This window comes from Perca flavescens, chromosome 13, assembly GCF_004354835.1.
Source record: "Perca flavescens isolate YP-PL-M2 chromosome 13, PFLA_1.0, whole genome shotgun sequence".
Classification (NCBI taxonomy): Eukaryota; Metazoa; Chordata; class Actinopteri; order Perciformes; family Percidae; genus Perca; species Perca flavescens.
This window is the reverse complement of record NC_041343.1, coordinates 21,152,981-21,167,884: the sequence shown is the minus strand read 5'-3', so window position 1 is coordinate 21,167,884 and position 14,904 is coordinate 21,152,981. Positions and strand designations below refer to the sequence as shown.

General features: G+C 34.8%; 2 protein-coding genes across 2 annotated transcripts in view; one reads left to right on the top strand and one right to left on the bottom strand.

Moving 5' to 3' along the window:
- The window catches only part of LOC114566590 (rho GTPase-activating protein 26), a 97,349-nt gene extending 93,933 nt beyond the window's left edge, over positions 1 to 3,416 (top strand). The window contains exon 24 of the mRNA XM_028595162.1: positions 1,402 to 3,416. Coding sequence (XP_028450963.1) covers positions 1,402 to 1,490 — 89 coding nt within the window. The 3' untranslated portion in view covers positions 1,491 to 3,416. The remainder of the gene's footprint in view (positions 1 to 1,401) is intronic.
- Positions 3,417 to 8,959: 5,543 nt separating this feature from the next.
- The window catches only part of LOC114567389 (glucocorticoid receptor), a 73,067-nt gene continuing 67,122 nt past the window's right edge, over positions 8,960 to 14,904 (bottom strand). The window contains 2 exon segments of the mRNA XM_028596491.1: positions 8,960 to 13,665; positions 14,150 to 14,307. Of these exon segments, the coding sequence (XP_028452292.1) occupies positions 13,513 to 13,665; positions 14,150 to 14,307 (311 nt within the window). The 3' untranslated portion in view covers positions 8,960 to 13,512.

Here is a 14,904-nt window from a genome sequence, read left to right as displayed (position 1 = left end):
CACAAATTTAAGGATAACAAAACTACTTAGGCAGTACTTACGCTGCACTCGTTGTCAGGCAGAATAACAGTAGAACTTAATAGTTATCATAGTACATTGTAAAGTCCTACAGGGAAAATCTGCAGACGCACACTCAGGAATGGTAGGGGTTCACTTTTTCTTATACTGCAGCTTTATAAGAATTAGCGGTCATAAGAATACTGTAACAATACAATGTTTTAATGTGTTTATCTTGGCTGCTATACAGAATATCACCACAGATTAGATTCATACTTTGTTGCACAAACTGATTTGTTTAAATGGAGCAGATCCATGCAAATCAAAGACAGATAAAAACCTTTTGCATTGTTTCATGTTAGGTTCACATTTGGTATCTTTCTTTGATGTGACTCTGGAAGCATGGTCTGCAGCATGTATGAGTTAGATTCCCTGCGAGGACAAAATGTGGTTCTGCAGCGATATTCTTTTAACTTCCTGTGTTTTACCCACATCTTGCCCGAGGGCCTCTTGTTTATGAGGATCTTTAACCACAACATAACAATATACTGCAACACACAATTAGCTCAATTATGTTGCATCCTTATAATTGCCTTGTGATTGTTGTTCATACGTGTCAAGCCTTGCAGTATTACTCAAGAAAGCAGTTTGGACATGTTTACCCTCAAATCTAAATCAGCTTTTTAGTCAGATTTCTTTTAATAAGCTCAACTTCAGCTTCAACTTGCCTATTATTATTTATAGCTTGCACCTATTACATCCTGTCTTCCGGTTCTCAGAAACCCACTGTACACTGTAGCCACTGTGTACGGTACATGCCCAGCACCAAACAGCAAACAGACAAACGTGGTGACTAGCTGGTGAAAATTGCAGAGCATTTAGCAGCTTAAGAGCCAGATATTTCCCTCAGGAGGTGGTAGAGACCAAAACAGAGTTAAAAAAATAAATAAACGACCCCAAACAAAATGGCTGTATGTGTAGACAATTGCCTATATGTTGGCCATATCAACTTTATAAGGCCGAAATAAAACCACAGCTTTGGTTTTATACCTTCTCCCAAAATATGATACCATTATTTAGCTAGTTCTTACCCTTATATGTCCATGCACATATTTCATGCTCACTTATTAGCAGCTATTGCTGTGTGATGTGGCTGCCAGAGATGTCCACTCAAAATATTTAGATACAAAACACTTAGATAATGAGCAACATGTGAAATTGTTGACTGCCCTGTTCTTAGGTATTGGCATCTGTCTCTTAACCCTCATTCCTTCACTCTTTCCCTCTCACACTATCTGCACATGTTCTTCGTGTACATGTGTTCATCCACTGTGCATATTTATGGATATTTTCCATCTATCTAGAGATGTTTAAACCAATCAATGTTTCTTTCTCTCTCTCCAGTTCATGCCTCCAGGGAGCCCGGTTGGCTGGAAGGGACTCTGGACGGGCGAACAGGATTGATACCAGAAAACTATGTTGACTTTTTATAGTCCAGGGCTGAGAAAAAGTCTTGAACTGGACAATACTGGACTGGAGTTGACTGTAGAGGACTATTTGACTGGACTGGATCATTGTTGATGATGCCTCTCTTGTCTCTTGTCTTGACAAGACTGGGAATTGAAACTGAACCAAGCAGAAACATATGGAATGGATATCAAGCAGGGCCAGAGAAGGACCCCTTGAATTGCACTGAAAAAAACAAGAAAAAAACAAAGATGAGTCCCACTGTGGTTTTGCTGTTATTGGATTAGTGTAGATTACTTCCCAAGTCCTGGTGAAGATATTGTGGTAATGAATCTGGAATGTGTGTAAAAAGAAAAGTGTGTGTGGGGTGGGTATAAATGAGTTGATAATTCTGAGCCGTAAGGCTTTTCAGCCCTTGCTTTATTACTTTGGACTGCACTGCCATTCCTTTAGAATCTCCTCTTTTTATCAGCCAGAAATATAAAAATCGTCCAGAGGAGATGATGGAGATGATGACAGGGCGAAAGATAAAAAAGCAAGTGGCCTTTAACTTTGGACTTGCTAGTTTACCTCCTCACTGTGCGTTGTTTGAATGATTGCTAATCCCATTGGGGGACCGGAGCTTTTAAAGCCAATTTAAATGATTGGGTGTTTTGGTTGTACAGCTGTAAATGTGTTTGTGAGCACTTGCTTTGGTGGTCTGGTAATTCCCCAGTACAAGACTCAACCTGGCTAATGTTTCAGAGCTCTAGTTCAGCAGCAGGAGCCCCAGGGCAGATCAGCTCAGGATGAGGTCGCCTCCAAAACAGTTCACCAAAAGGTCATTGTTGAGTCTATCCTTATTTATAATGCCTCTCCCAGCAGAACCCTCACAAAAAAATGTGAAAATTTTATAACAAGCACCACAAGCAGATTTTACAATGGTTTATAATGGTTTACAATGCAGTGTAGGAGTAACAACTGATTCCTGCTGGTTAAAACAAGCCCAGCTGTGATGCCTCGCTCTGCTTCCCCAGCTAAGTTATTTTTTGATTGTTGGAAGTAATTGGATCCAGTATCGTATATAGTGTTGAGTCATGTTAGAACCATTTCAGGATGTTGTATTTTTCACATTGCAGGGCACCTGTGTACTAAACCATCAATGTTGTTTTTCAACCTCATTTCAGAAATACATTTGGTTTGATTAATCATATGTATTATTTGAAGCCCGGATCTATTTCTAGTTTTAACCATCATGCAGATTCAATCATTGAGCAAACAACTGAAGTAATTTCAAAGATAAAATATGCATTAGGTAAGTTATGACTCAACACAAAGGTCTTGTTCTGTTATGTAGAATCACAAAGACGATGCTAATGTAATTATCTGAGGACGGACATTTGGAACCAGAGTTTACAGCCATGGCTGTCATTTACAAGTTAATGAAATGCAGATGTATTTTTTAGAGAATTTCAGTCATTTGAAATCATTATTTTTCAGAATTGAGTAGAATTGAGAAAGTTTGCTTTGGGGCTCCAATGAATGTCCTCATTTCATGAATCGAAGCTGAACTTTTTCTTTGAACCACTTGGTGAACATCTGTATCAAAGGTTTTTGTTTTAGTTTCTGTTAGGACAGAATATTGAAAGACCATTTTAGCATTTTAACATAAAAATCAAATGGGAGAGCAAAAAAATGTGAAATGAGACTACTTTGTTTAAATCTGAACTTCTTATTTATGAGAGTTTCTTACAGCCTCAATCCTGAACTGTATTAATTTTAAGGTGTTTTTTTGACATTGTAAATAAATACACAGCATTTGATAAGGTATAATTTTTTTAAGTATGACATTTTATATTTTGTATTTTTAGCATACTAACTTAATTCCTTAATTCCATTTTTGTTGCTCAGATGATTTTTGTATCATTTAAGTCTATCTACAGCCTTAAATATCATTTCAGATGTTTTGGTTAATTGACAAGATTGTGCAGAATAAAAGATAAATGTTCAACAGCTGCAATGGCTTAATGTTTTTTTGGGATTTAGTGCCTGAATATTTATACTGTGGCTGTATTCACACATGTTGCAGTGCTTTCTTTGTATTTTAATTTCAAAATCAAGTAAGTAGAATAGCAGCAATAAAGGAATTTGCTCATGGCTGCAAAGTAAATTTGTGCCATGCAACTTGCATGCGCTTCAACACACAGATGCTTGACCAATTGTAAACCGTCTTGCTAATGCTGACTCATGCAGCTATGTAGCACGACCTGCAAATAATTGCTAAATCACCGAGGAACTTTTTTCTTCTTTAAAAGGAAAATACACTTACTTGCTTTCTTGCTGAAAGGTAGATGAGGTGGCCAATACCAAACTCATGTCTGTGCATTGAATCAAGAGGCAGTTAGCTTAGCATAAAGTTTGTAAGCAGGGGGAAACTGCTAGTCTGATTCTGTCCGCTGGTTGCTTCCAGTCTTCATGCTAAGCAAGCATACTGTAATTGCCTCCCGACTCTAGCTATACTTAATACAAAGACATGAGTGGTATCAATCTTCTAAACCAGGGGTTCCTAAAGTTTTGATGAAGTGCCAAGCAGTAAAAGTGCACACGTAAAACAAAATATCTTTTCCATCTCACTTTCACGTTAAACTGAAAAGTTGTCCACTGATAATACTATTAATAGGATATATGCAAATAGACACAAGAAAAGACTATCAATAAGATGACTTATTTAGACTTAATACACCCTTGTGTGGACAAGAAAATGAGAAAACCAAGATTGTTAATACAAAATATGTCCTCTGCTAAATGTATTCATAAATAAAAACTTACTTTTAATAAAGCAAATTCCGGCAGTAGCATATAGACCTACAATTAAAGTGCAAAACAGATGACCACATTGGTTTCACTGGAGACCGGAGTAATGTGTGGGACTCGCATGTGGCACATGGGAGAAGTTTACATTCAGAGCTTACTGCCAGAAAGGGCCTATTAACTCAAACCATGATATTTTCCTAAGCCTAACTAAGTAACCAACCTAAACAGATATCAGGCAGAAATGGCTTTCTGACAAAAAGCAATGAAAGCTAAATTCTCCCATGTGCAACTTTTTTATGAGTTTATGCCATACAGTTTCATAACATACTATGCTATGAGATGAGTTTTTATCACTTTTTTCAACATACTCTACTTTTAATTTTTTATCACTTTTTTCAATATGTCTTTTTTCATAACTTTTTTCGACATACTATACTATGGCTTTTTTCATAACTTCTTTCAACATACTATACTATTGCTTTTTTTTCCGAATATCATACTATGGCTACTACTATGTCTTTATTCATTAATTTTTTAACATACTATACTAGGACCTTTTATCACTTTTTTCGACATACTATATGATAACTTTTTTTGACATACTATACTATGGCTTTTTTATCACTTTTTTCGATATACTATACTATGGCTTTTTTCAACATACTATACCGTGGCTTTTTTCGACATACTATACTATGGCTTTTTTCGACATACTATACTATGGCTTTTTTCATAACTTTTTTCGACATACTATACTATACTATGACTTTTTTCAACATACTATACTATTGCTTTTTTTCCCAGATATCATACTATGGCTACTACTATGTCTTTATTCATTACTTTTTTAACATACTATATTAGGACTTTTTATCACTTTTTTCGACATACTATACAGTGACTTTTCGACCTACTATTCTATGGCTTTTTTATTACTTCTTTCGACATCCTATACTATGACTATTTATCACTTTTTTGACTTACTATACTATGACTTTTATCGACATACTATCGACTATTTATTCATTACTTTTTCAACAACATTTTAAATCTTTTTTTGAAATAGTAAATTATGACTATTTTCGACATACTATACTATGTCTTTTTCATCACTTTTTTGATATACCATACTATGGCTTTTTTCATCACTTTTTTTTGACATACTATACTATGGCTTTTATCGACATACTATACCGTGGCTTTTTTCGACATACTATACTATGGCTTTTTTCGACATACTATACTATGGCTTTTTTCATAACTTCTTTCGACATACTATACTATACTATGACTTTTTTCAACATACTATACTATTGCTTTTTTTCCCAGATATCATACTATGGCTACTACTATGTCTTTATTCATTACTTTTTTAACATACTATATTAGGACTTTTTATCACTTTTTTCGACATACTATATGATGACTTTTTTCGACATACTATACTATGGCTTTTTTCGACATACTATACAGTGACTTTTCGACCTACTATTCTATGGCTTTTTTATTACTTCTTTCGACATCCTATACTATGACTATTTATCAATTTTTTGACTTACTATACTATGACTTTTATCGACATACTATCGACTATTTATTCATTACTTTTTCAACAACATTTTAAATCTTATTTTGAAATAGTAAATTATGACTATTTTCGACATACTATACTATGTCTTTTTCATCACTTTTTTGATATACCATACTATGGCTTTTTTCATCACTATTTTTTGACATACTATACTATGGCTTTTATCGACATACTATACCGTGGCTTTTTTTGACATACTATACTATGGCTTTTTTCGACATACTATACTATGGCTTTTTTCGACATACTATACTATGGCTTTTTTTGACATACTATACTATGGCTTTTTTCGACATACTATACTATGGCTTTTTTCATAACTTCTTTCGACATACTATACTATACTATGACTTTTTTCAACATACTATACTATTGCTTTTTTTCCCCAGATATCATACTATGTCTTTATTCATTACTTTTTTAACATACTATATTAGGACTTTTTATCACTTTTTTCGACATACTATATTAGGACTTTTTTCGACATACTATACTATGGCTTTTTATCACTTTTTTTGACATACTATACTATGGCTTTTTACATCACTTTTTTCGACATACTATACTTTGACTTTTTTATCACTTTTTTCGACATACTTTACTATGGCTTTATTCCAGGGGTGTCAAACTCATTTTAGTTCATGGGCCACATAACCCTAATTTGATCTCAAGTGGGCCAGACCAGTAAACCAGGGCTCTTTTAAATCAAGGACCCCTTAACTGAAAGAGAGACGGAGCAGGGACCCTCTACTACATTTATTTTATAAAATTAAGTTGCATATTAAACTGGGCCTACAGTTCCGTGTAGAGCGGCCTAAAGCCTCTATACATACCTTTTTAGTGCATAGAATACTAAGCTATTAAAATAATAATTGTTGGCATGGTTTTATATACTGTAAATCTGTGGCACAGTGAATTCTTATTGACTGGATACCTCAGTGACTACCTTACCTATAGGCCAGTAAGCCTGTCATTAGTGGGGATTTATATTTACTAATAATATGTTGGATTCATGTTAAGACAAAAAAAAAATTCTAAAATTAACAGTAGAGTCAGACTCACAGTCTGCGGTGACTCTGAGGACCCCCAAGGGGTCCCGGACCCCCAGTTGAAGATCTCTGCAGTAAACCATTCCAGAAAGACCAGAAACGTTATGTGCCACAGAGAAAAATAATGTCACTGACCCAGGAGAGAGGGGTAATATTATGAGAAAAAGCTCAGAATTAAAGTAAGAAAGTATAAAGTTGTAAATTTACGGAAAAATAATGTTATTAAAGATATTCTCTGAGACTGAAGTGGTGAATGTGGAATTGGAATTAAATACGTCTTTGCAAATTTTAACACATTGCAACGTCCTCCAGTGGGCCTGATTGGACTCTTTGGCGGGCCGGTTCTGGCCCACGGCCGTAATTTTGACACCCCTGCTTTATTCATTACTTTTTCAACATACTAGACTAGGACTTTTTTATCTCTTTTTTTGACCTACTATACTATTGCTTTTTTCGACATACTTTCCTATGTCTTTTTTCTAACATTTTTAGACATAAAACTATGTCTTCATTCATTACTTTTTCAACATACTATACTAGGACTTTTTATCACTTTTTTCAACGTACTGCACTACGTTTTGTTTCCTCACTTTTTTCGACATACTATACTATAACTTTTTTTGACATACTATACTATAACTTTTTTCGACATACTATACAATGACTTTTCGACATACTATTCTATGGCTTTCTTCATCACTTTTTTCAACATACTATACTATGGCTTTTTTCGACATACTATACAATGACTTTTCAACATACTATTCTATGGCTTTTTTATTACTTCTTTTGACATCCTATACTATGACTTTTTATCACTTTTTTGACTTACTATACTATGACTTTTATCGACATACTATACTATGGATTTTTAACACTTTTTTCAACATACCATACTGTACTATGACTCTTTTCTCACTTTTTTAGACATAATACTATGTCTTTATTCATTACTTTTTCAACATACTATACTAGGACTTTTTTAAATCTTTTTTCGACATAGTAAATTATGACTATTTTTGTCTTTTTCATAATTTTTTTTTGATATACCATACTATGGCTTTTTTTATCACTTTTTTTGATATACTATACTATGTCTTTTTTCGACATACTATACCGTGGCTTTTTTCTCCCTTTTTTAGACATAATACTATGTCTTTATTCATTACTTTTTCAACATACTATACTTGGACTTTTTTGTTACTTCTTTTGACATACTATATTATGGCTTTTTTGTTACTTCTTTCGACATACTATAATATGACTTTTTTTATAACTTTTTTTGACTTACTATACTATGGCTTTTTTTATCACTTATTTCGACTTACGCTATTTTGGCTGTTTATTATCACTTTTTTGGACATACTATACTATGACTTTTTTGACATACATCCTTTGGCTTTTTTATTACTTATTTCAACATACTATACTATGGCTTTTCTATCACTTTTTGGACATATACTATGGCTTTTTTATCACTTTTTTGACATAGGCCTACTATACTATGGTTTTTTTTCAACATACTTTCCTCTGGCTTTTTCGACATACTATACTATGACTTTTTTTATCACTTTTTTCGACATAACATACTATGGCTTTTTTCAACTGACTATAATATGGCTTTTTCATCACATAATATGGCTTTTTTAAATCACTTTTCTGACACTATACTATTGCTTTTTCATCACTTTTTTCAACATACAACTTTTTCATAATATCCTATACTATGACTTTTTATAACATACAATATTAGGGCTTTTTTATGAGTTTTTCATGACATACTACACTATTACTTCTTATGACTTTTTAATGACATCCTATACTATGAGTTTTCTTTTTTAGAATATCCTATACTATGACTTTTTATAACATACTATGACTTTCCATGACATTTTTGACATACTTTAAATTCATGTTTAGCAAGTCAATAAGCAAATTTCCCAAAATCTCCAACTCTTTCTTTAAATGATCCGTCTATACACTTAAGTACATATCATTATCAACATTTCCAGGTCTTTTTCAATAACTGAGATCTGAGAGAAACAATAAAACAACTGGAGCGGAGCATTGAAAAACAGGAAACTTTATTGTGTAAGATGTTGATAAATCAGTTCTTCCAAATCTCCAGTGATGACAAAAACATCATCCAAGTTGTTACCAACACAATGCCAAATCCAATGTCAAAGAACAACACAGATAACTCAATTCAACATTTAATCAAATAGGTGAAAATATTGACACTGACTACAGAAGAGGAGCAAAACAAACTATTGTTTTTTAAACAAACATTTTATATTTTTTGTTTGTTTTTACATTGGATTACATTTACATAACTGAAATACGAACAAAACAGACTTCATTAAAAGTCATAGCCATATGTACCAGTGAAACATGGTCTGCCCTTAATCTTTAAAGATAATATTTGCATGTATTTTATACAAAATAGACTATCAACCAGTATGAGGGTAGTGCAATTCCGTCAATCTCTGGTAGATTTGCTTTCACACGGAGAATCAATTTTTTTTTGTTTCGTTTTCTATTTTAAAGTGACAGGTAAATCCTCAGAGCAATATACATGGGATTCAAAGCCTGGACCTTTACAAAAGATACTTTTCAAATAAAATAAGAAGTACTAGAAGTTGGATAATAAGTGCTACTTAAAATGTAACTGCTTGAATACTTCTTTTTGTTTGTTAAATCTTTTCTTCCTCCTCAGCTTTGGTCACTCTTATATAATGCAATAACCTCCTCCAGTTCGTCTCACCTTTCATCCTTCCCTCTCCATCGTTTCCTTAAAGCTTTAAAACAGTGAGCATTCATATAGACTTTCCCATTGACTCGTAGAATTTACATTTACTTCACAAGACAAACATCTTCAACACTTTCTAATGTATTCAATACGTCTACCTTTATCAAACACAAACAGAAAAATATTTACTTTCTTGACTCGTTCAATGTACAAAAAGGATTGGGTAAAATTATTCATATCAAAGAAGATCAAACTGATGTATTCAAAATCACAGAAAATATTGTCTTTTTTTTTTATTTATTTATTTTTTACAATAGATCAATCTCTAAAAGCATTGATATTTGTTAAGTGTTTTTCTATTTCCTGATTTAAAATTGTATTTCTATGGCTCTCGGTCTCCCTTTCGCAAGGCCTTTACATGTAGTTGAAAGGTAAAAAAGAAAAATGTATATAGAGGTTATGTCCATGTAAAAATATTTTGTAATAATAGACACTGTTTACATTGCACTGGATATGTCGGCGCTGCTATATACATCTATGGCCATTTAGAAATGAGCAGGGATATGGTTACATCTACACGCTAAAGCTGGTTTTCTGAAGCACCACCACCTGGAAAACAACTGTATTACTGTATGCAAAAGTCACCCAAATAAAATAGACTGTTAAGTCAAATTTTCCCCTAGAAAAATCAACATTGACGTGAGCGGCATCAATCCCCACAAGGCTGAGTTAGCGAGTGAAGCTGAAAGCCTGCAGTGTACAAGAAACAACCCTGCTGTGATTGGCCATCCTTTGGCAGAATGGCTGATTAAATACATGATGGCTCTTATTGAATAGTGGCTTGTATGCGTCCAGAGTCTACTGTGCTGTTAGCTGTAAGTAACACAAATGACCAATCTCCATGGCAACCTGCTACCTGGTCTGTTAACTGCCATTCAGAGTTATGCACCGCGGAGGGATGAGTACCATTCAGGGTAAATGGTTGAAAATCTGTACGGTAGACATTTTAGGCAGAGGGGCCTGGCAGTTGCAGTTACAAGAAATACTAAGGATAATAAAGGAGGGGAGGGGGGGCCATGTACAACTGCACTGTTAATGTACTTTGCTTCACAAACATCATGTTCATATTAAGTGTAAACCAAATGTTGACCTCCTCCACCTGTTTGACAACAGTATATATTACTGCTTACTTTGCAATTTCAAAAATACAATATTTTGTGCATCTTAACAACAAAAATCATCAATCATACACTTAACTTGGATGATAACAATCAGTACTTTTAAGCTGGTGTAGGTGTGACACTGAACAAAGATCTTTCTCATAAATGAGCACTCTTAAGCAAAATTACAAAAAAAAAACTAATGTTGAATCTTAACTGAATAATCTTTTACATCTCCAGGAAAAAACTTATAAAAACTTGATATAACATTTGGCACTAGTGGAATACATACAAGTGATGAAGTCACTCATAGCCTGAACATTGATTCACAAATTATTGGGACCAAACTGCATCTTCTTCCAAAATTACTTCAATTTAGGAGGTGAAATCTTGTTCCATCAATTATGGGTGCATGTATTTTTACATCACATATACAAAACATATATATGTATGTATGTATGTATGTATGTATGTATGTATGTATGTATGTATGTATGTATGTATGTATGTATGTATATAAATTATATTTATTTACCTTTTCAGCCATGTTGAGCTCAACAACTTAATAACCCCACTTCCTATGCAATTTGAGGTGAAGCTGATTAAAAGGTATATTTTATCTAAAATGGTATTTTGAGTGAAACAATACTTTTGTCACAAATAATATGTGTTTTTGTTTACCTTTTAGGAGTAAAACATATGTGGTACCTTATTTTGAAAATCCAACCAGTCTATTACTCCTGTTGGTTACAACACACACCATGAAATAATTTCCATTCCCATTTGACCTTACTGGGATTGGCCAGGTAAGTCCCCATTTTAAAGTAAAGTTGTTTTAAACCATTTACTAAACTAGAACCCTAGCGTAAAAGCAGCTGGCAATAAAAGGACGATTTTAACTTTAAGCCAGGTTTGCTTGAATCATTACGGCTATGTATTAACACACAGATGCCTTGGATGTTTCTTTCAAAGGCAATTTAATTTTAAAAACCCATATGTGCGATTGCATCTGAATAAATTGCAAAAGTCTGTAAACAAATTTGATTCCAATTAACAACTCACTGATTATAGTGAGATCTAAAAACATGTTAAACACCTCCCCAAAATATTACAAAACATCAGATAAGCCTTGTTTATTCCAGTAGTGTCCATTTAGCACCAATGTGGTTGCACTTTCTTATAAGCTTGGTAAAGTATGTGGATGTGTATTTAACATTATATGCGTTGATATAATCTGGGTACTGTAACTTTGTATAACCATGTGATACTTTTTGGGAGATGCAGTATATATGTGTGTGTGTGTATATATATCAAATATATACTCTACATGAGAAAAAGAGACACACATAAAATGTGTTTTGGGACATGAACAGCATTTTTTGTTTTATACTTTCCCTGTTTTTTTTTCTGTGAATTTGAAAATGCAAAATTAAGCTATTTCAAACTGCTCTATGCATTTCTAATCTGTACCATAGGCTGTGTTCCTTACATGCATATCTGGGGATCAGGACAAAAGAAACGGCTGCTTGGAGAGAAAGCTACCAGCGTGGAAAAACAAAAACAGAAACAATATGTCAAAGTTAGATTCTTATGCAAAAAAAACACCGTTCAGAGAGGATGGCTATGAAGAGCATTAATAACTAAAAGGCACTGTTTTTCCCTTCTCAGTTACATCCTGTGTAAATGTTTTTTTGAGTGAATATGTCTGTGAATACTTTGAATGTTTGTGTGTGTGTGTGTTTGTGTGTGTGTGTGTGTGTGTGTGCGTAAGCGTGACTTTTGCATGTGTGGTCAAAAATGCGTGTCTGCATAAAATAAATGAATAAATTCCTAGAGCGTTTCTTCCATTGGTCAGGTATATGAATCTGATGCATATCATTTCAGAAATGTTATCTGATTCATAGCTTCAAACTGTTAGTCCTCAATGTCCTTGGGTCCAGAAGAAAAAATATTTTTCCAATTTTTTTGTGTTTTTGTTTATCCCCTTCATCACCAACAGCCCTCTGGAAACTACAACAAGTGAACACTCACTACATTCTCTGCGCATTGGAGCTAGGGAGGGCAAACAGAGACAAGCGGGGCAGGTGAGCAGAGGTACAGTAGGCTTGAACTTGGAAGGAGCTTCAATAGGTTTCTAATCCAGCGAGTTGGACAGGATATAAGGTGTCATGTTGAGGATGGAAAGGTGTTTCCAGGTGTTGGCTTGTCAGTAAAAACAGCAATAAAACACTAGAGTCAGGAGAGAGTAAGAAGCAGGCGGCCAACAAAAGAAACAGCATTAGAAACCTGAGGACAGGGCCCTGGACGGAGGAGGGGGTAAGAAAAATAAAAAATAGATTGCCTAAAATGCATCCTGCCCACAGGACATTCAGAGCAAACACATTTTCCCTGGAGAACAATTTATTCTTGGTTAGCCAAGAGGAAGGGCTACAGGTCGGTAGGGTGTTTTACCGAAATTTGGCCCAACCTGGGACCAGATTGGGAGGTGTGAGGCCACAGGTATTGTGCTCCATGATAAGGCTGAATGGCTGAGGCTTGGATGGGCATGGCAGAGCTCCTAGAAGAGGGACTGGGAAAACAGAGGAATCGAATGTGATGGGGGAGGCAGGACAAGCAAAGGCTTAGGGCTTGGGGTGAAAGCTTGGGGCCCCAGAGAGGTACACGGGCAGGGCAGGATTTAAGGCATTGCTTCACATTTTAAGGCAATCATTTCTGATGAAACAGCAGAGGCTTGACGCTCCCGTCTTTGAATTTTGGTATCTGGTTGGTGATGATCTCTGCCAGCATCTCTGGGAATTCCACACTGAAGGTTTTATTCACAAAGGTGTAGAAACAGATCTGGAGAAGACCCTTGACCATCTGGAGGAGACATCCAGGGGGGACAAAGACACAGTCAGATTAGGATATAAAAAAACATGTTTGTTTTTTATTTGCAGGATATTCTTAAATTAGCCTTGATTCTATATACACTACTCTTCTGCAATAAAGAGGCTTTACAGAGAGCAATTGGTAGAGAGTGCTTGTAACGCATTTGACTGGAAAATACAGTAATGCACTGGATCTATGTGTGTATTCTTCAGGGTTTTACTCTAATCAGCATGATGCAGGGAACTCAGTGGAACTCCTAGTTATTGATGCACTTGAACTGCAAGATATGAAATAAAAAGCCTGGCTGGAATGAAAAAAAAGAAGCCATGGCAGACTTGAAAAATATTGCTATATACACATCTGCTTTCCAATCTATAATATGTAACAAATCCTATATAAAACCAAGAAAAAGAAAAAACTAAAGCATGCAGTATACATCAGTGAGTGTGTGTGTGTGTGTGTGTGTTTCTCTCACCTCCTGCATGGAGTCCAGTAGCTTAGTTAGCTGGTAGAAACGCTGCCAGTTCTGACTAGCATTCTCCTCTCTCTTGACAATGGCTTTTCCCAGCTCCTTGATGTACATCATCCTGATCTCGTCAAACACTGCCTGGCTCTTCAGGCCTTCTTTCGGTACTACACACACAAACATCAGCACACGCATGCATGCACGCACGCGCACACACACACACACACACATCAGTGTGACTTGTAAAAAAAAAAAAATGTAAATGTTTTTTGTAGTTAGAGCACCTCACAACATCAGTGGATCCCTTATAACAGCAAATGAACTAGTTTAAAATCCTATCTGGACATTTTTGTCTTATATTAGGCTGGCAGGTAACACAGAAGCACCCAAATGTTGTCAAGAACTCCAAATAAATCCACATTAGACCAAGAACACAACTTTAATACCATGTCAGAGGAAGTTATGAATTTTCTATAAATTCTATAAATGCACTGTGTTTCTGCTGTTGGTGAGTAAAAGCAGTCTTCTTTATCTTTTTGTCTTATTTTCAATCGAAGAAAAATTTGATTGTAAGTGCACTGAATACCTTACAATGTACCCAGGTATTTGCATGTAGACATTTATATATATCTGATCTGCCATCTGCACAGCTGGTTATGTGAACAGCTGGTTATGCACATTTAAACATCTGTCTCAAACTGAAAATCCATTAGTACGTTGCTATTTGTGTTAGTCTGTTCTTTACTCTGATCTCTGCTGCAACA